Here is a 20,557-nt window from a genome sequence, read left to right as displayed (position 1 = left end):
TTCTAATTAGCACAGAATGCTACTTTGAATCCAGCGGATTTGTATGTTGTGAGAGGGTCGTGGTCTAGTTTAGTTGTCTATTCGCCGAATAATTTTATACTGCACAGAATTTCATAATGCATTTCATTGTGCAATAATGTTCAAACGCGAAGTTCATGCACAAATTTTCCGTTGTTCAGTTTACGACCTTCTTGTCTTAAGAGGCTGTCCGCGTTAGAACGGATAAGGCGAATTTCGACTTTTCACCGATTTCTCTGATTCTTTCTATGAACATCAATCATTATATCCTATAAAAAAATATCACATTTACTGAGCTCAATCCGATTTTTTTCGTTGTTGGCGAGGCGGTTTACAAGGTGACTTTAAAACTAACCAATTCACCTTTTGGAACTCTACGATTTATCTATACATTGCCAGTGCTGCCAAGACGTCATTCCTTGCTCAAACAGCTTAAATATTTTACACATTCAATTTCCAGTTGTCAATAATAATTTAAATGTTAAACTTTTGTTTTCTGTGAAATTTTGACTGAGTTACCTTTTTTTTTTTAAATATGTCCTCCTAAACTTCAGAATGTGTTAAACGTGACATACATGTAGTTAAAGCCTATTTTCACAAAAGTGGAACCTGACTTAGGGTCAAATCTATTTTAACTCAAAAGCACTAACACCAATCTACTTATGTATGGAATAAAATTTGTGGGCAATCCATGAGGAGCCGCATAGAGGTGTTAAAATTAATTAGGTTGAGTGACGGTTGCTATGATCGAATTCCTGTTCGAAAGCAGCAATCTATCAACAGTATAGTAAAGAATCCATTACAGTCGCGTGTAATGTCTGGATCGAGCTTGCCGCAAAGCAATGAAGTCTTTGTGACTAGAAAGCTTCGCTTCTGTGGAAACGCACAGTTAACTGGAAACGAAAACTCCTCCAATCTGTCTAGAGGCCCGACAACACATCGACCGTCGGAAACGGAAAAATGACAATTTTTTTTTAAAGGCTTTCGTTTTCCCGCCAATCTAATTGGCGCGCTAAATGGTCCTAAATCGACAAACCATAACATCAATGATTTGTTCGCCCATCGTTTCTACGATGCAAATTTAAAGTTTATTTTTCGGCAAGCTAATTTTCTACATCATTTTCCAATAATTGAACGATAAATAAAGTCAATCGTCATCCTCCATTCGTCCGCAAAGGTAAGTGCGATTTTTATGTTTACGTTATATATTTGATCAGGACTCGCGATTTCATGATTTGGGAAAAAGTGTAACGGCGTCGCGATCACCAGCTTCCATTTTCCACGTGTGTAGGAACTCTTAGAATCAGAGTCAACACTAAATGTATTTTTAAAATGCTTTTTATGATGATATTGTTGCGGTACCGTGTTAGTATTAAGACGGTAAGACCAAAATAGATACTGGCAATCAATGTTCACCACGCTGAGTGCGACATAAGTGTCCAAAAATACCGGCTAAATATTCACGGTTTTATTATGTAAAAGGTAAAAGACATAGTTAGGTCACAGTTGTTCTCTCGGGTGTGTCGCCTGAGAACAATAAGCAATCGGGTGCGTCGCCTTTGCCTCGTGAGCTAACTCCGATAATAATATTAGAAATTTCTTCACAGAGAGATTTTAAACTCGGCCGTTCTTATCTCGGGTGAGTCGCCTGATAAGGACGAGCAATCGGGTGTGTCGCCTTTGCTTTGCCGTGTTTAATACTCGCTGCACATCGACGATAAATTAATTTTTCTGCGGGTTTTTGAATTGTCCGAAGGATTTTGACTGAACCGGAAATGTTCGACTGCACGCAGTGAGTGGATGTTGATTGCTGTAAACTTTTTACAACGCACTGGGGCTCGTATTGCACCGAAAATGTGGTTTTAAACTGTCAACAGCACTCCCGTAAACAATAGGCCTCCTGAAGTGATCGAGGAAAAATTTGGATGGCAAAATCGGTTGCTAAGGCATGCGGCTCGCCATGACGCTGCGTGCCGTACAGAGCTCCGCAATTTCCCTAATATTTACGGATTTCAATCAATAACTTTCAATAACTTTATTTGTGTCAAAGTACTTTAGCATACCTGCTAATTGGAGACACAGTAAATACCAAATAAATATTAAGTATAATAAAATTCTAGGATACTGGAATGCTAGATACTACTAGATACTACTATCTCCGAAGCAAATCAGGCACAGCATCACGCGTAAATGTCAGGCATCTTTTTTGTACTGTAATGGAAATGTCAACATTGTTCAGAGAGAGCACAGGTTCGCTCTGGTCACTTGAGCTGTCTTCAAGCCAGTTTGTAGATTTGGATCTCAAACTGCGGACCTTCATGGTTGGAGCTTTCTTTTCTTTTTTGGCTGGCCTCTGTTTGTGCAAGTTTTTTGGATGCGTAGCTTTAGGTTTCGAGCGACAGACCTTTGGCAAGTGTCCAACTTTTTTACAGGGATTGCACGTGGCCTTGATGGCGCCGCATTCATCAGGACTGTGTCCGTTCGTTCCACCACACATGTAACAGCTGAACTGTTTCGCTGGAAATCCGCGAGAGGAGTGCACGTGGTCAATCTGGATTGGGTTTTCCTTGGTTTCTTGTGACAGAATTCGTGCTTCTTGTACCACCGTCTCTGCACTTCGCGCAATTTTGATCGTCTTTGCGAGTTCCAGGTCGTCCTGTTGGAGAAGTTTGTGCTTCAAGATACCGGAGGAACATTTCTCGACGATTTGGTTACCAGCTCTCAAATGCTGGTCAGATACATGTCGATCGACTCGTCTGTCTTTTGAGCTCGCGATCTGAACTTGTAGCGTTCTGCCACTACGTTTCGTTTTGGTGCAGTGTCCACTCAGGGCAGTTTTCACCTCTCCAAGGGTCTTGTGTTCTCCAGGGAGCGTATCGAAAATACGTTGTACGTCGGGGCCAAGGCAGTGCAGCATCGTAGCTCTCTGAACCGCATCGTCCTTCTTTTTCAGATCTGAGGCTATGACGTATCAATGTTGAACGCCTTGGGTGCGGGAAACGACCGTTCCATTCAGTGTGGAAGTTCTGCCGGCTCTGGCTGGTCGGTTACTGGATTTTCTACCGAAATTGGCTACCGGTTCTGGCTGTACTGGATTGTCTGCCGGGTCTGGCGGTCCTGGACTTTCTGCTAGTTCTACAGTTACGAGTTCATCCTCGTCGCCAATGTGTTGTGTAGTCATTTACTACTTAAGTGAGGAGATACACACTCTTCCATTGCTTTCTATGTAATGTCCTTTATTCACTAAGCAATTATCTATATTGGAGTATAATTATTATTCTACTTCATTCTTTTTTAATACGCGTCTGGCACTAGAAAAATCTAAACAGAATCTTGAAGCACTGTACGAGGACAAGTAGAAGAGATTATACTACGCGCAAGTGCTCGATGGCACGAACACGATAAAAAGAATAGCAAATATTTTTTTAAATTCCGAGAAACGCACCCATGCTAAAAAGCACGTAAGAAAGCTGCATATTAGCGGTGTAATTTCTACTGACCCCTTTATGATTATGGATTCACAACGCAAATTTTATAAGAACTTATATCGTAGTAGAAATGTTAATCTAGATAATGCAGAATCATCGATTTTTTTTGATAGTCCAAATTTACCCACATGAGTCAAGAATAATATGTGAGGATGGAATAACTGCGGGGGAATGGCAGAACGTTCTCAAAACCTTTCCAACTGCAGAAACGCCAGGCAACGACGGGATACCCATTGAATTTTATAACACCTTTTGGCCATTACCTGGTGATACTTTTATTAACTCCTTTAAAGAAGCTTTTATGAAGAAGGAAATGTCCCCATCTCAGAGACAGGCAGTGATTACTCTTATTGAGAAACAGGACAAGGATAGGACTTACTTAGAAAATTGGAGGTCAATCTCCTTGACTAACATCGACGCCAAAATTGCGTCCAAAGTTATAGCGACCCGTATTGTCAAAGTTTTACCTGAAATCATTCATAGCAATCAAACTGGGTACGTTTCAGGTCGCTACATAAGGGAAGCCGCAAGATCAATTCTAGATATAATGAATTACACGAAATTAATAAAGATCATGTCAGATCACTACAATTTAAAATCGGTGATAACATTTTTGATCCAGCACTTAGCAAGTCTAAGGATTGCTACGGTTTGCTAATATCCAGTAAGGCGACAGAGTCCAGAGGCTTCACAAAGTTGAAATCAAAATTTTCTATTGATGATGTGGAAACGAAAAAGGCCTTCTCATTAATAAGGTCCTGTATCTGCGAGACATATGTGCAATGCTTTCAATTTAAAATACTAAATGACATTTTATTCACAAATTCCCGCTTAGCTAAGATAGGTTTAATACAAAGCGATCTTTGCACGTTTTACAATACTAGTGCGGAAACAATTGATCACTTATTTTTTACTGTGTTTACTCACGTGCATTTTGGGAAGAATTTGAATCTTATTGGATCGCTATAGCCAAAGAACAAAGAAAACTTGAGTTAAATACTATTTTAATTGGTGTCACAGGTACTAATTGTTCTCTGTTTAATTACTTAATCGTTTTAGGTAAGCTACATTTATGGAATTGCCGTAGGAATAATAGTCTTCCTTTTTCCCCTTCGTTAAAAGAAAATATGTAACTGAATGTCACATTGCTGCTAAGTTTAATAATAGGAAGATGCTAGAGGCTAAATGGAAACCCATTTTGAATTATAATAGGTACATAGGTGTGTAAGCGAAAAAAAAAATGTAAAAAGTAGTGTAAGTATTGCAGTCTAAGGAAGTATTATATAGTATAAGTAATAATATAAGTATAAGTAACGTATTGTAGGTGGTATTGTAAGTAGTCGTCTTGTTTTGTAAAGTAGTGTTCTTCGTGTTTCAATAAAAACAAATTATTCTACTTCAACTCAGTACTTTCACATCATGCTGTAACATGCAGTAGTTTCACATAAGGTAACAGTTACACATGTCCTTGTTACTATAGTAATCAATACACTACAGCGGCCATGGTATATAAGCCATTATACCATGCCCGAAGAATGTCGACCATTTAATTGTCTTCTGGTTGTTCTTTCAAAGCAAAATCAGCAATATATTGCAATAGTTCTTGAATGTTTTTAATAAAACAATTATTCCGCTGGCGCTTGTTGGATATGATCATGAGATGCTATCTATCATCTCATAATAATTCCAAGCGCGCTCATGGAATAATTGTTAATTATATGTCTGGCTTAACGCCTGAACTTGGCCCGTTATTTTACGGATATGGTGAATGTTAGGAACTAGCTTGTTTATTTGGTTGCCGGCTACAGTTTATTCTGAAGAGATTTATCATACAAAGGAGAATACCACCCCGTTCTGGACAATTCTGTCTATACACTTGTAATAATTGTATAAACCAATAAAATTGGTGGTCTTGACATTTTTGTATCTTTACTTTTGTTAGATGGTATCGTTACATCGCATTTTCTTAGTGGCCTCAATAGGAAGTACCGGGACCAACTGAATTCTTATTTGGTGCCTGTCCTCCAGAGTTCATCCCGCAGTTGGTTTGTGAAGTGTTGGCGTGCTAAGACAGATGGCTGGGCAGCATCTACATTTCACAGCAACTGTGATGGAAAGGGTCCCACTGTTACTATAATACAAGTCGGCAATTACATATTTGGTGGATACACTGACGTTTCTTGGTCCAGTAAGTATCAGTTTAAGGTACCACGATTTTATTAAACGATCAGATTCATGGATTCGTTGTAGTCCACGACAATTGTTTACCAACAAAGTAGCATAAGTAGCACTTGTTTTCGTCTGAGAGCGCGGGAGCTGAGAAAACTTGAAAAGACCTGAAGCAAGAGAAGGAAAAAAAAATGGTATTGGGAAAGGGAAAGGGGAAACTGCATTTGTTTTACTTCCTTGTTTGTTTGTTTTTGTTTCTGTTTTTGTGTGTGTGTGTTTTGTTTTCTTTATTTGTTTTGTTTTGTTTGTTTGTGTTTTTTTTTTGGTGGGGGGGGGAGGGGGTGAAGGGTGTTGTTTTCATTTTCTCTCTGGAAGCTTTAGTTTGTTTCTTCGAGCTCACTTGGAAGGGAAAAGTCACTACTATGCCAGCTACCAACAAAGCAGTAGCGATATTTCGCGACGGTGCAGTGCTTTCACCTTATTTTTTTCGCTTACTGAAAGGGCGTCTGAGCAACAAGCTGGGATCTGTGTTCTGATTTATGAACTGTAAAAAGACTCCAGAGCTCTAGAATCTCTCTACGATGGCAGAATTACCTTAGATGATAAAACCAAATACTCGTTTCCACTCCCCCACCGACCCAACACCACAGTTTCTTTAGAAACTAACCCTTATTTATATATCTATTATTTGTTTACTTTTGCTTGTTTTCTTGTTTGTTTGTTTGTTGTTGTTGTTTTTTGCTTTTTTGGGGGGGAGGGGTGGGGGGGAAGGGGTTGTTTTCATTTTCTTTCTGGAAGCCTTCGTTCGCTTCTACGAACTCACTGGGAAGGGAAACGTCACTGCTTTGCCGGCTACCGACAAAGCAGTCGCGATATTTCGCGACGGTGCAGTGCTTTCGCCTTATTTTGTTCGCTTACTGAAGGCGCGTCTGAGCAACAAGCTGGAAAATTGAACACTTATGACGCAACATAATCATGGGTTCATTTAAATGTTTTTTAATTATATTTTTTTTACTCGGACTTGTTATTGCTTTGAAGCACATGTGCAATCTGAAAATAAAGCGTGACTCAGGCCTGCAAGTCGTGTTTCAAGCGCGTGTTTACGATTTTATGCGAGCGGTGAAATCATAATATACTTTGAGTTACTCCAAGTCGCTCGCTTTCTTCTGCAGCGAACGACACTGCTTTGATGCTCTTATCAAAATTATTCATCATAACCTGCCAGAAAATGAATTGTACTCCGACTTATTCATTTTATCTGCTAAATAAAGTTATCCCACTTTGAGCAACTGGAAACAGAAAATGAAATACGCGCACCAGAGTAAAATTATAAGGTGTAAATGCCTTTTTCCTGTATAGGCCTTAGCGCAGAATCATAAATGTCGTCTTATCGTCAGCTAGTGGTTGGGATTAGTAACGAATCTTTTAGGGAATCAAAACAGACGTCAATATTGAAGTTACTCTACGGATTTAGAAGTTAGCTCCAAAGTACGCTCCCAATTGGATCTCTGTCCCGTTATTTCTGTACATGCACGGGTTAAAAATTATAATGCGGTAGGTTAGTGGAATCACGTTTATTTTCATTTATAAGCGCTCACAGATACTAGAAACACAAAAAAGCTTTCTCTATTTTTCTCCTAACTAAGTGTCAACTAAGTTAATAAGGTGATTTATGAACTGTAAAAAAGATTCCAGAGCTCTAGAATCTCTCTACGGTGGCAGAATTACCTTAGATGATAAAACCAAATACTCGTTTCCACTCCCCCACCGACCCAACACTACCGTTTCTTTAGAAACTAACCCTTATCTATATATAAAAATATATTTCCACAATAATGGTAAGCCAACTGTGTTTGTTTTCCTTTCCTAGATTCTTGTGGTTATGCTTCATCCAGTAAATCATTTATCTTCTCACTGTATAACATCAATGGCTACGCTCCTGTTAAGCTGCAGATCAAGGCAGGGTGGACCAGTTACGCTATATACACATGCTCTAGTAACGGACCAACGTTTGGTGCCGGACACGATATCCACATATCAAACAACGCAGGGAGCAACCGAGTTTCTTACATCTATTGTGGCTACACATACCCCCTTCCCCCAGGGTATTCTTCATCTGGTTCTTCCTGTACATTTTATGCAGGAAGCTCCTATTTCACTCCCACTGATGTTGAAGTATTCTACGAAACAACCACTTAAGACAAACAAACAATATACTGTGCTTCCCGTTAACCGACCGACCATTGAAATATTTAAAGTTTAAAATGGTGATGACTCCCAATGTTTGTAATTCTCAGTTCTCCCGATCTCGCCTTAGTATCTCCTCTTTTTCATTTCCACTTAGACAACTGCTTTAACTCTGAAGGGCCGTTTTCTTCCCACATCAGAGTTTTTTTTGTTATTGTTGTTTTTCTTTTTCTTTTTCTTTTCTTCGCAGTCAGGAATTTCTTTATTTAATTTCCTTTTTATTTTATTTTATTGTTTTTGCACATTTCTTTTGACAAGTTAACCGACGGCACAGTATGCTTCGTTTGCTCTGAAGGGGTCTGTCATTATAGATTAACTGGTACTAGCCAACTGTTATGGAGGATTTTGCAGTTTTGCACGGAATTAGTAGCTTAATATTCGGCAGAAAATTTTGATCGTAGCACAAAGAAATATATAGCTTGCATGAAATAGGCTATTGATCACAAGTTGACGGTCCGTAATTTAACTACATTTAATCATAAAAAGAAAGGAGTTGGGTCTTCTTGCAAATTATTTATTCGCTCTCGCTGCAAGAAGTTAAATCGCTTTAAGATATTCGCTGTTTTCTTGTTCTCTGAAACTTTAAAAAAGCAACAGAAGCAAAATGTAAACAACTTGTGAAGCTAAATTAGCATTTTTTTTTGTCCCTTGAGGCTTCTGAAGTATTGTACTAAACTTAAGCCGACAATTACCTTCTTTAGTTCGTTAAGTTTAAAATTACTTTAGGAGCTGGTTTCGTTTACTTTAGAAGTAGATAGCTTTCTATACGATTAATTTACAGCTAGTAAATTCAGCTGTCCTGTTATTTCCTAGTTGAATTGGTTCTCATTAGAGGTGTAGATGTGCTCAACTCACAGCTGTTCGTTTGTCGTTGGATTTCCTAGTTGTAATTTAGTATATGTAGAAAGACGTTTGCCGCTGGAATTAGTTTTCCAAGCTGGACTCACAATCTTGAATACTAAACGACAATTTTAATTTAGTTCGCTATCTACAAAAACTCTTGTTCGGCTTTTAATGGTTTTTCATTTAATTCTATTGACACGCAAATAGCACCTTGTAAAAGAAATAATTCATGTACAAGCTCATATAAACCCTTGTTGTACAATGTTCCTTCGAATTACAAGTTGAGTCAGAATAAAGCTCTGTTGGACCAAATTCTCGTTTCTGTTGCTGAAGTTCTGTCCAGTTCGTGGTTAGATCCTGGTACCACCTTGAGAAGTGACAGTTTCTCCCTGCAAGCGAGTGCTCCCAATTGAGTGAAATTTTCCCCGTTTCGTTCCTGTCTAGCTTTCGTTGCAGTTTCCGCGTATTTCCCACAGAAGCAGGGAAAATGTACTGTCACACTACAGAACATGTGTTTTTTCTTTTTGCGTTATTCAGGCGTGCGAGGATAGCGCGGAGCGTGACTCACACCCTTCCCGTCGTGCGTGACTTGCGGTTCGCTTGTGACTCGCGCGTTTCCCTCCGCTAGCCTGAAAAATGTCACAAAAAAAATAAATAAATAAATAAATGAATAACGCTTGTTCTTCAGAATAAATAGTAAAAAACAGAGGCTGAGGTAAGAGATAACTAACAGAGCGAACAGGGCATACACACTGAGTTACACCGCTCTCCACGACAGAGGATTCTGGGGTAACATGTAATGGCTGTCCATTTTTTTTCTGCGCCATTCTCGCAGCAGTCCACAAATACAAAAGGCAGAACCTTACTTGGTGCAGATTAATTACAATTATAATTCCACTACTACATTATTTTACGATGTGACCGGAGAAGATCTCGTATCCCTGGTTTCATTAGTTTAAGCTGAGTAGCAGAAAAAACCTTCATGGTGTGGAATAATGAATAACTTAACCGATGTTTTAACAAATCATAGTCGCGGAAATTTTACTCATTGCTTGCGCTTTAGGCAAAAAGTGAAATATCGACCTGTATTATATCTAAAAATTCAAGAATAGGGTACATATACTCGAACATCTAAGTTTACGTGTCCTGTGTAGCCTTGAAAATGTTATTCTGTTGACACTGATTCGTGTTTAAGGCCGGGTATCAAAAGAATGAATGTCAGTTAAATATATTCCTTAATTATGCATTAGAAAATTCTATTATGTAAGAAGACTATTTACCTGCTTTGTCGGTTCGTAATTAAGGCTGTTTGTGCGGTTCATCATTCACATTCAAACTTGGATGACCCTGGAACTGATTTGTATGAAGACATTTCACAAATAGGTGGAGAAAGACGTTCCTTTCAATTATTCTTTTCTTTTGATTCTCTAATTATTTAAATGCATTTTGTGAATTTTCTATCACAGAATGGTTATAAACCAAGAGGTCTGATACAATATTTGAAATGTGTGGATGCCATATTTATACTACACTACTGAGTGTAAGAAGGAAAACAAGAAAATTGAACAAAATCAGTTAAAAGTTTATGGGAAGACGCAATATTTATTGTTCCAAATGTAAAGAATTATTTTAATGGGTGAAAGGTCTTGGTTTGAGGTGTGTGAACACAGTTTTTGCCCATGCTACGGGGCTAAAGCTGTTAATGCAGTGTAAGCAAGCATGGAAGCATCAGAGTGTAGGCTCGATTTCCACCACTCTCTCTGGTCCAGTTTTCCTTCCCGAGGGGATGAGCACGGGCTCATTTCTCGAACAGCGGCTGGAAATCGATCCTACAATGTTTGTAACATGCAAAGTTTGTCGTTTCCGAGAATGAATGTAAATGATTGCAGAAAAATTGAATGTTTCTGTTAACTGACGAAAATTAATATCCTAGAAGCCAAAACTGTCGAAAAGTATATTTTCAGTCTACAGCAAGTCTGCTGTGAATTTAGTACTCTGTCGAGCAGCGTTTAAAACAGGCTGCGACTAAAATTCTATATCCTTTTTTTAGTCCCGATTCAGTTCAACAGTTAATATTAACACCACAATCTTTGTATATTTCAAAAGGTTAAACTGTTGATGAGTTAATGTCTTGGCCAGTCGATTCCACGATAATTACTTAATCGTTCATCTCGAACCTTGGCAAGAAAATTTAAGAACAGCACAATATACCTGTAATGCACTCAACAAGTCAATCAAATTGCGATAATGTTGTATCAGTTTTGAGCTAAAGTGGCGTTCCTTTTACTGGGAGAGAGAGGGGAGCCAAAAAGTAGAACATTTTGACCTCGTGTTCAAGGAAAAAGTGGTCTACCTTTTTTTATTTGTTTTAACAATGGCGAGTTTTCATTGTCTTTTGGGATGATCTTCTGCTTTTGGTTACCGTTTCTTGCAATTAGCTATGCGCATGTGCATGATTTGGGTCTCAAAACACCTGACAAGACATTGAATATTTGTGTTGTAGTTTACTTATTTGGAAACAAGCTAGAATTTTCTAAGTCTAAGTTACTCTAATAATGAAAGATATCGTAACGATGTTATCACGATCTATTTATCTGTGCGATTTTCAGATCAGGCTTATTTTTTGGAAACTCAATTAAAGTAAAATATCTATATTCTCGAAGCCAGTTTATATTCAAAGTTGTAGAGTAATATCACAACCTGATGTTGGCGATGGTGGGCATTAAACTGAACTAGAAACTGAAACCGTCAGATCAAGTGAAGTCGATTTGCACAAATGTTATTTAAGGAATAAAAAGACTTTTGGTTTATTTTTAAACAGAAAGCAACGCATAATTAACCCCAGTGTTTTTGTTTCTAATCCGCCATAGACTTTACTTATTAGTTCTTATTATAAAAAGTTGCAACAACTCAACCACGTTTATAGGGAAAAGGAATCTGGGAGTACTCACTATCGTGGAGATCAGCAAACATTTTTCTCCGCTTGATACTTACAAAGGTCGCTCTATTGCTGTCTATAAGGATTATAGTTCACAGCAAAATTTTTCCCGATATCTGATTGGTTTTTAAAAACTGACAGTAGACGTGAAAGTGTTCACTCGCGGACTTGAGCAGGCCACAGAAGTCCATCCAGGGAAAGATCCCAGATTGGCAGTACTCCTCCGGGGAAAAAAAAGCTGCCTTTAATTTTTCTAATTTTTCGTTGTTCGGAAGAAGATTAATCTGAACAATAAAGACAATAGAATGTTTCTGTCTCGGCTCAATAGAAAGTTGACGTTTTATTTAGGGCTAGTATTTTTATTATTATTATTATTATTATTATTATTATTATTATTATTATTATTATTATTTAATCTTTTTTTGAGGGGCAATTACTGGCCAATTCTTTCTCGACAGAAAACTCCATAGTTTCGATAGTCGAGAGAATGTCATTAAATTTGCGTACTTCCAATAATTCATGCGTGCTACTAATAAACCATCTGGAGTGTCTACTAATTTAAGCTCATTCATTATTTTGACAATAATAATATAATCTTTTTTATGTTATTCAGTTATTCAGAATATTCGAGTATCTTTCTAAATAAAGCACAACCAAAACAATTTAATTTTGTTTTGTACCGTCATCGATGGCAGTTCAAGATGCCGTTTCTTTGCTTTCAGACCTGTTTCCGGATGTGAATTTGACTCACTGCCTTGTTTAACACATTATTTTAAACTATTCCATATAATAAGTCTGTATCATTATTCTAAACATGTTTATCCACAAGGACTTCAAACTATTCTTCTCTATTATGTAAACTGGTTATAGTTTGCTTAAATTTAATATCGATCGGAACGGATGAATTTAAATGGTATTTCAAAAATGATATGCACATTAGATTACCCAGTGTACCTTAGTGGATTTTTTCCAATCCATGATAATAACACACTTCTACAGACTAGGACACTGCGCCCGAACTCTTTTAGACCTGGCCTGGGGTCTGTTAACTAAGAGAGATCCAGCTTGCTGCCTACAAAGTAGTAATCAATAAAACGACTAATCGAGTCTCTCTGCTAAATTGGGACTCTCATGGAATAAAGATGTATGGAATAGCGTTAAACAAAATAGAAGAAATATGAACAATTTACGTTCCTCCTTCAGCGTTTCTTGTGTATTGCTGCTATACCTCGCTTTTGTTAACAAAAAAGGCATTTTGTAAGATTTTTACGATTCATGAAAGCGCGCATGTACTATAATTAACAAGTGAACACTAGTCCATATAGCTATTGGCACCACATTTACAATTGCCACGGAAATGTGCCTCTTCCATTGTCTTCGCCGATAACCCTTACTTAAAATCCACGTTTATAAGGAGTCATATAATCGCCGATTTTAAGGCGTCTTAAAATCGCCGGTTATAAGGCGTCTTAAAATCCACGTTTATAAGGAGTCTTTATAATCGCCGATTGTAAGGATTCTTAAAATCGCCGGTTATAAGGCGTCTTATAACGGCAATTTACTATGATATAAGGCATCTTAAAATACACGTTTATAAGGAGTCTTATAATCGCCGATTTTAAGGAGTCTTAAAATCGCCGTTTATAAAGCGTCTTATAATCGTCGTTTGTAAGGAGTCTTATAATTTACAACGCGCCATATAATCGCCGTTTATAAGGAGTCTAAAAGTTCTCGTTTATAATGACTCTTTTAATCGCCGTTTTTAAGGCGTCTTAAGAATCGCTGTTTATAAGACGTGTTATAAGGTCTTATAATCGCCGTTTATGAGGCGTCTTAAAAAACGCCGTTTATATGGCCTCTTATAATCGCCGTTTATAAGCCGTCTTAAAAAACGCCGTTTATAAGGTGTCTTATAGTCGCCGCTTATAAGGGGTCTTATAATCGCCGTTTATAAGGCGCCTTAAAATCGCCTTTTATAAGGTGTTATAATCGCCGTTTTTAAGGCGTCTTAAAATCACCATGTATAAGGCGTCTTATAATCGCCGTTTATAAGGCGTCTGTTGCGTCTAGAATTCAATTGATTCCTTAGGGAGTTTAGCACGAAACTATTTCAGTGTTTATTACATTTACATCCCGCGTCGGTATAAAAGCTGAATGTTTTTCAGCGTGGTTTATTTTCCGTCTCAAGTTTTTTTGCGTCATGTTTCTACGAGCTGATATATTACTCTGCTGAGATAAGCGTTCTTCGCCTTTGATTTTTACTTTCAAGTTTTTATGGCCACAGTTTTGTAAGTATTTCTCTTAGTTGTCTACTTGTATATTTCGGTTTGTTTATTTCGCGTAGTTCTTGTTGCTTTTTTCAGTTTGTAAATTTATAATTCCGGTTTTATTTTATTTCAGTTGAATCACACTCACACTTGTCACTGGTTATCCGTTATCTTCGTATTTCGCCTTTTTTGTATTAAACATTGGAAGTGCATTTAGACTGTGGTATTTAATTTTTGTGTTCGTGGCGGCGACGGCTTCGGTCGGCCACATTTATTCAAAAAACTGTGTGGAAGTTTATGTCAGCGACCGTGTTGGTTTTAGCCACATGTTCTCACAGGACCGTCGAGACGACGACCGCTCGGGTAGTGGCACTCCTCGCTTAGAGTTGAAACAAGATTTGAAAACGTCACGGAAAGGATATGAGGGTCACGTAACTAGGATTCGAAATGAGATTGAAGCGTTGATGGTTTCGCGAGAGAATGAATGTGTTCGTGGCAAGTTAGCTAACCTGGAACCAGCATTCACAAAGTTTCGGCGTGCTCATGAAGCTTACGTACAGAGTCTTGACGATCCGGAGGACATTTTTGAAGCAACAACGTGGTTCGAAGATCTAAGCGACGAGAATCGCCGGCTTTTTAGCACGTTGAGAAGTGGCTTGATGGCTCTCAGAGGTTGCCTTCGGTAGATGCACATGATTCAGCCAGCCAGTATGGCTCTTCTTCGGTGTTCAGAAAATCGCCGAGTTCGGTTTCCAAAGCAATTTCGCGTTTAACGGTGAAAGTCAAAGAGGCCAAGGTAGAGGAGGCTCTCGCTGAGTTAAAGTTGCTGCAACTCAAGAAAAATTCGATTTGCAGCAAAGACGTGTGCTAGTACAGCGCGAGGAGGAGTTATTGGAGGTCGAAAATAAAATCGAACAAGCGCGTAGAAGAGTGCAAATTTTAGAGGAAGGAGAAGGTTACAAGGATCATTTTGAGTATTGATACGATCCACCACCGGCATCCGGTGTCTCACGAGCCAAGGGCCACGACCCACGAACTGCTACTTTTTCCGAACACCGGTTTTGAGGCGAAGTCTGCAGTAACACACGCGCCTTTGCCATCAAGAGTCGAGACGAACACGTTACGCGCGCGTTCCGCTTTAGATCCTGTTTCTCAATGGAAACTCGAACCCGCTTACGGTGAGCTTAATGCTAGCCTTGACCGTGGAAACCTCGAACAATTATTGCATCAGCAACAACAAATGATTGGACTTCAACAGAAGACCTTCCAGTCGATGGCGTCCACGATTAAGCAATTCTCCTTACCAAAACCTGAAATTAGCAAGTGTGACGGAAATCTACTAGATTACTGGAATTTTGTTCTTCGCTCGTTTGAGAACAGCATAGCAAGAAGCGCGTCAGATGATAGCGAGCGCCTCTCGTATTTGTTGCAGTTCTGGAACTAGCAGCTATTCGTCTTTGGACCCTGCTGTTGGATATCAGACAGCTAGAGTGTTGCTTGAGGAACGTTTTTGACATCCATACAAGATTGCTACTGCGCACCTCAATAGGGTAGTTCGTGGTCCTCCGTTAAAGCCGTACGACCAGCGTGGTTTGCTGACCTTTACGGATCAATTAAGAGACTGTCAAAACGTGTTGGAATCCATTGGATACCTGAACGATATCGATAGCGCCGACAACCTGAGGAGACTTCCGTTTCATCTTAGAATCCAAGTGACTAGAGGTTGCTGACCGTTTGCAAGAGTCAGGGTTGAGACGTAGAATTCACCACATCTCCGAGTTTGTGTCCAAGAGAGCCCGAGCAGTGAACGACCCTGTATTTGGAAACATCGTTGCTGGTGACAGAGAGAAGACCAAAAAGACTAACAAGCCCAGCAGCTTATCAAGGGGCACAACCTTCGCGGCTCAAAGGGGCTCGGTCAAGCTTGTTTCCTCCAACGTGAAGAGTAGCGCAGTGAATGATAACAGCCGTTCTGCTGTAAACCAAGGTATTGGTGTCGGGCTCCGCGAAGTGCATTGTATGTGCTGGCCTACATCAGTTATTGAACTGTGAGTAGTTCAAAAGAAAATCGTATGCCGATCGCATAAACACGTTGCGAAAACACAGGTTGTGTTACAATTGCTTCAAGATGGGACACATAGCCAGGGAATGCCTGCAAAATAGTGCCTGTTTTGTCGAGATTGTAACAGGAAGCATATGACGGTGATTCACCCCCCCTATGGAGCTGTCAGCAAACCGCAATATTTACGTCAATCACTTTCGTGAAGGTGTTTTTCGTCCCCGCTTAGTTGAAGATCGCGTTAGCCAGAGTCACACAATGACAATCGGTGCAACTTCCGGTGGTGATGGTGTTGCTCAGCGTCACGCCATTAGAGCTGGTGCAACTTCCGGACCATACAGCGATTTCCTGAGTCACGCAGCTGGGGCTGATATAACTTCCGGATGAGATCGTGTCACGCAGAGTCACAAGACTGGCGTTGGTTCAGCTTCCGGTGCATATCACGATATCCAAGGTCATGCAAGTTCTGGTGGAGGTCATGTTACCTAGAGTTATGCGATTGGGGCCGGTGCAAGAAATCAAAGAAACCAAAACAACCGTTGCCAGTCAACCGAGAAGAGAATACGCCTCAGAGTTGTTCCGGTCAAAGTACGTGACAGTTTGTCTGGTCGTACGCTTAAGAAACGCACGCTGTCCTGGATAATGGATCAGATGTTTCTCTCTGTGATTCTGAGCTGGTAAAGGAGTTGGGTCTTCAGGGTGAACGACGAGATTTCTTCATGACTACACAAGAGAAGAAGGACAGTGCTAAGTCCGGCTTGGAGCTGAAGCTTACCGTTAGTTCCTTGGATGGTGCTTCAACATTGGAAATACCGAGAGTGTGGTCCGTTGACTGCTTAAATATCTCAAGTCTAAGTATTCCAGTGTCTGAAGATGTGAAAGGATGGCCTCATCTGAACGACATTGAGCTTCCAGGGATCTAAGGCAAAGATGTTAGGCTGCTCATTGGTTGCAAAGTTCCAGAGGCTTTTTGGGTGTTGGAAGGGAGACGTGGTGCAGGAGGAGAACATGTAGCTGTTCGATCATTACTTGGTTGGACTTTGATGGGACCTGTTGAGAGGTTTGGTGGAGGTTCCAATTTTAATGTGAGATTTGTACGTCTGGAGAGCGGTAGAGGTGATCGTGATGAGGCTTTATTGCAGCAAGTAGAAAAGTTTTGGAGGACAGATTTCGTTGCTGCGTTATGCAGTTCTAAACTGGCAATGTCCTTAGAAGATCAGAAGGCACTAAGAACGATGGAGGATTCAGTTAAGATCGTCTCTGGATATTACCAAGTAGCTCTTCCTTGGAGAAATCAGCCACCTTATCTTCCAAACAATCGATTGGCCGCCGAGCAGAGGTTGCAGTTATTGAGGAAACGGTTTCTGCGTGATGAAGAATTCTTTCAAAGGTACAAGGGGACAATCAGCGATTACATCACCAAGGGGTACGCCCATCGAGTGCCTTATGAGGAACTCTACCCCACTGGCAAGCTTCTGTGGAATCTTCCGCATCATAAAGTTTTCCATCCCCACAAACCAGATAAACTGAGAGTGGTGTTCGACTGTGCGGCAAAGTTTCGAGGAACGTCGTTGAATGATCAGCTCTTACATGGTCCTGACTTGACCAACAACCTGTTTGGTGTCCTCAACAGATTTCGTCAAGAATCGATTGCCCTTGTCTCGGATATCGAGGCCATGTTTCATCAAGTGAGAGTTGACCCAAGGGATCACGACGCCCTTCGTTTCTTGTGGTGGCCTGATGACGATGTGAGACAGCAACCAGTCGAGTATAGAATGGAGTTTCATCTTTTTGGTAGTACCTCTTCGCCTATTGTCGCGAGTTTCGCTCTAAGGAGGACTGCCCAGGACAACGATGGTGATTTTGGACATGAAGTGATCGATACTGTGCTCAAGAATTTTTAGCGGAGCTCCCGCGCGCGCCGCAAGGCGCGCGCGAGCGGAGCCCCATAGCTAAGAGATTTTGGTAAACCCATCAGTGCGAGAAATTTTGGTTTGGTTATGACGTCACTTCCGTCCGACCGACCGACCGACCGTACATACGTTCGCTACTCCATGTATGCCAACTTGAAATGAGACACTCAAACCCTATGCAGCAACCCAGGTAAATTTTTCGGCGGGAAATTGCATGGCTAACTGCGCTGCCACCTGCGTTTCTTTGGTGGGAAGCTACATCGCCAACAGCGTTTGAGAAAAAGAAAATCATTTTGAAGGCCAATATGAAGTGAGAAAGTCAAACCCTGAGCTGCAACCCGGGTTAATTTTTCGGCGGGAAATTGCGTGGCCAACTGCGCTGCCACCCGCGTTTCTTTGGTGGGAAGTTACATCGCCAACTGCGTTTGAGAAAAAAAAAACATTTTGAACGCGACAAAATACAAAGTCAGCTTCAATTTTAATATGAATAATTCTACAGACATGGAAAGCAAAGAAAGGGAGATAGAAAGAGATTGAGAAAACAGGCGACGAAGAAGCGAAGTTCGACGTGAGAGAGATCGACTGAGAGTGTTAGCAAACAGGCGAAATATGAGTGACGAACAACGAGAGAAAGAACAGGACAGGGCTCGAGAAATCAGGCTGAATTTTACTGAACAACAACGAGAGAAAGAGCAGGATAGGGCTCGAGAAAACAGGCTGAATTTTACTGAAGAACAGCGGGAAAAAGAGCAAGAAAGAAATCGAGAGAAGAGGCGGAATTTTAGTGAAGAGCAACGGGAAAAAGAGCAAGAAAGAAATCGAGAAAAGAGGCGGAATGTTAGTGTAGAACAGCGGGAAAAAGAGCAAGAAAGAAATCGAGAAAAGAGGCAACGAAATAGTGAGGAACAGGTAGAGAAAGAAAGAGAAAGGTGTCGTGAAAAAAGGAGGCGAATTAGTGAAGAACAACGAAAAAAAGAGCGAGAAAGGAAACGAGAAAGCAGGCGAAGAAGTAACTCTAGTAACGCACAGCAAAGAGAAAGAAAAGGAGGTGAGTTTCACTTTATTTTAGCTTATATAGCAATCACAGCATTTGAAATGCTTTTGTCGATTTTTTAGTTTAAGCTGGGTTTTTTCTGAAGAAAAAATGGTAGCAGTTTCAATTGTTTTTCTTGACCAATTACCATATCCATACGTCGCTCGCTTGTCAAGCTGTCAAAACAAGAGTAAGCGAGATTTTTATTATAACCTATAGTGTTGTTGATCGAGATATTTGTTTGGATTTGTGTGGATTTACAATTTTCGGGACCTTTCTGTTAAAGCCTTGGTTGTCTGAAAATATCGATGCACGTAAATACGTGGATATTATGGAAAATACTGTTCAGAATGGCTTTTCACTGAACCGAATGTTCTGTTGTAGAAATGAAACCCGCCGCCGTTTATTTTATGAGTGGGTTAATCATGCAGACAATGAATTGTGTTTGAGATTAGAAGTCAAGAATTAAGAACGAAAACTTTAGTTGTCAGAGGATTTCAACCGCTACATGGAAGCAACTCCGTAAAAACTAAAATCTTACTTTAAGATGTTTTTTACACTTAATTCTGGTGCTGTGGTAAGACAGCGCGTAAATCTCATTTGAAGACGATTTATCTTAGGATAAGACGATTTTCTTCTTATTTATACGATGATGGCGTCTTAGATTAAGATGATTTTTTCTTAGATTCAAAGTGCTGTGGTAAGTCATATTTTCATCTTAACTCAAGATTTGAACAATCTTATTCGAGATGCTTTAGAATCTCAATTTAAGTTTCGAAGCAAGGAAGAAATCTTCAATCTAACTGCAACGGTCACTATAAAGCCTACATTCAGAAACAGGGAGCGTTTAATACTGTTAAGCTTGAACATGATACATGCAGCAATGAAAACACAACAAATTTCAATCCATAGTACTTTATTAAAACCAAATCTGAAATGACACAACTTATACAAATCCGCTTACCGTAAATTCGCAGGAAAACAGAGGTCGGGCCGCGGCATTTTAAATACTGTTTTGTTGGTCTTAAAAGTCCCGTAAATTATAAACTTTGCATTGCAGATTGTCTGAATTGTCACTACACTCATTCCTTTGATCGGTGACGCAGCAGAATTGCAGGACTCATCTTGGTTTTCACGCGGGTTAACAGGCGGTTTAGGAAGCGACAGTAATTTCTTCATTCCATTTTCATTCCGCTGCATGAGTGTGCAGTGCATGCTGTTAAGTTCGTGTATAGTTACAACGTTTAGCCGAGGCTTTAAACCGTATTTTATGTCCAGATGTCTTCTCATTTGAATATTGAAGTTGTTGTCTCGAAATTCTTGTAAATTCTCCACTCTCCGCTGCTTGAAAAATATTAACGGCTTGTTTTTTAAGTCTGAACAAGGTGAGAGTTTGCGATGAATCAAAGCTCCAGACTCCAGCCCAGACTCCGCGTCTGCAGAGTTTGGATCAAAATCAACCAATCAGAAGAGAAGTCCTAGCTGTTCCCTATGAGGTCTGCATTTTTTTAATGAACCAATCAGGAAGGGCTTTCCAAAATTTGGATCCTTTTGTGTTGGAATTTTCTATTTCTTCCAAGTT

At 39.9% G+C, this 20,557-nt stretch overlaps 1 protein-coding gene, 1 long non-coding RNA gene and 1 pseudogene across 2 annotated transcripts in view; 2 read left to right on the top strand and 1 right to left on the bottom strand.

Moving 5' to 3' along the window:
* Window positions 1-4,677: 4,677 nt before the first annotated feature.
* Window positions 4,678-8,098, top strand: LOC146451182 (uncharacterized). The gene is made up of 3 exons (XM_085099495.1): window positions 4,678-4,726; window positions 5,449-5,694; window positions 7,546-8,098. Exons 1-3 carry the CDS (start codon window positions 4,678-4,680, stop codon window positions 7,872-7,874), a joined length of 624 nt encoding a protein of 207 aa, XP_084955621.1. The 3' UTR covers window positions 7,875-8,098.
* Window positions 8,099-8,144: 46 nt separating this feature from the next.
* Window positions 8,145-20,557, bottom strand: part of LOC146451177 (uncharacterized) — a 63,434-nt gene continuing 51,021 nt past the window's right edge. Inside the window, exon 3 of the long non-coding RNA XR_014860087.1 lies at window positions 8,145-9,394. This is a non-coding gene — a long non-coding RNA (uncharacterized LOC146451177). The remainder of the gene's footprint in view (window positions 9,395-20,557) is intronic.
* LOC146451181 (uncharacterized) lies at window positions 18,426-19,347 on the top strand (annotated as a pseudogene).

Source organism: Pavona decussata, unplaced genomic scaffold (assembly GCF_977016875.1).
Source record: "Pavona decussata unplaced genomic scaffold, jaPavDecu1.1 SCAFFOLD_395, whole genome shotgun sequence".
Lineage (NCBI taxonomy): Eukaryota > Metazoa > Cnidaria > Anthozoa > Scleractinia > Agariciidae > Pavona > Pavona decussata.
This window is presented reverse-complemented; position numbering and strand designations above follow the sequence as displayed.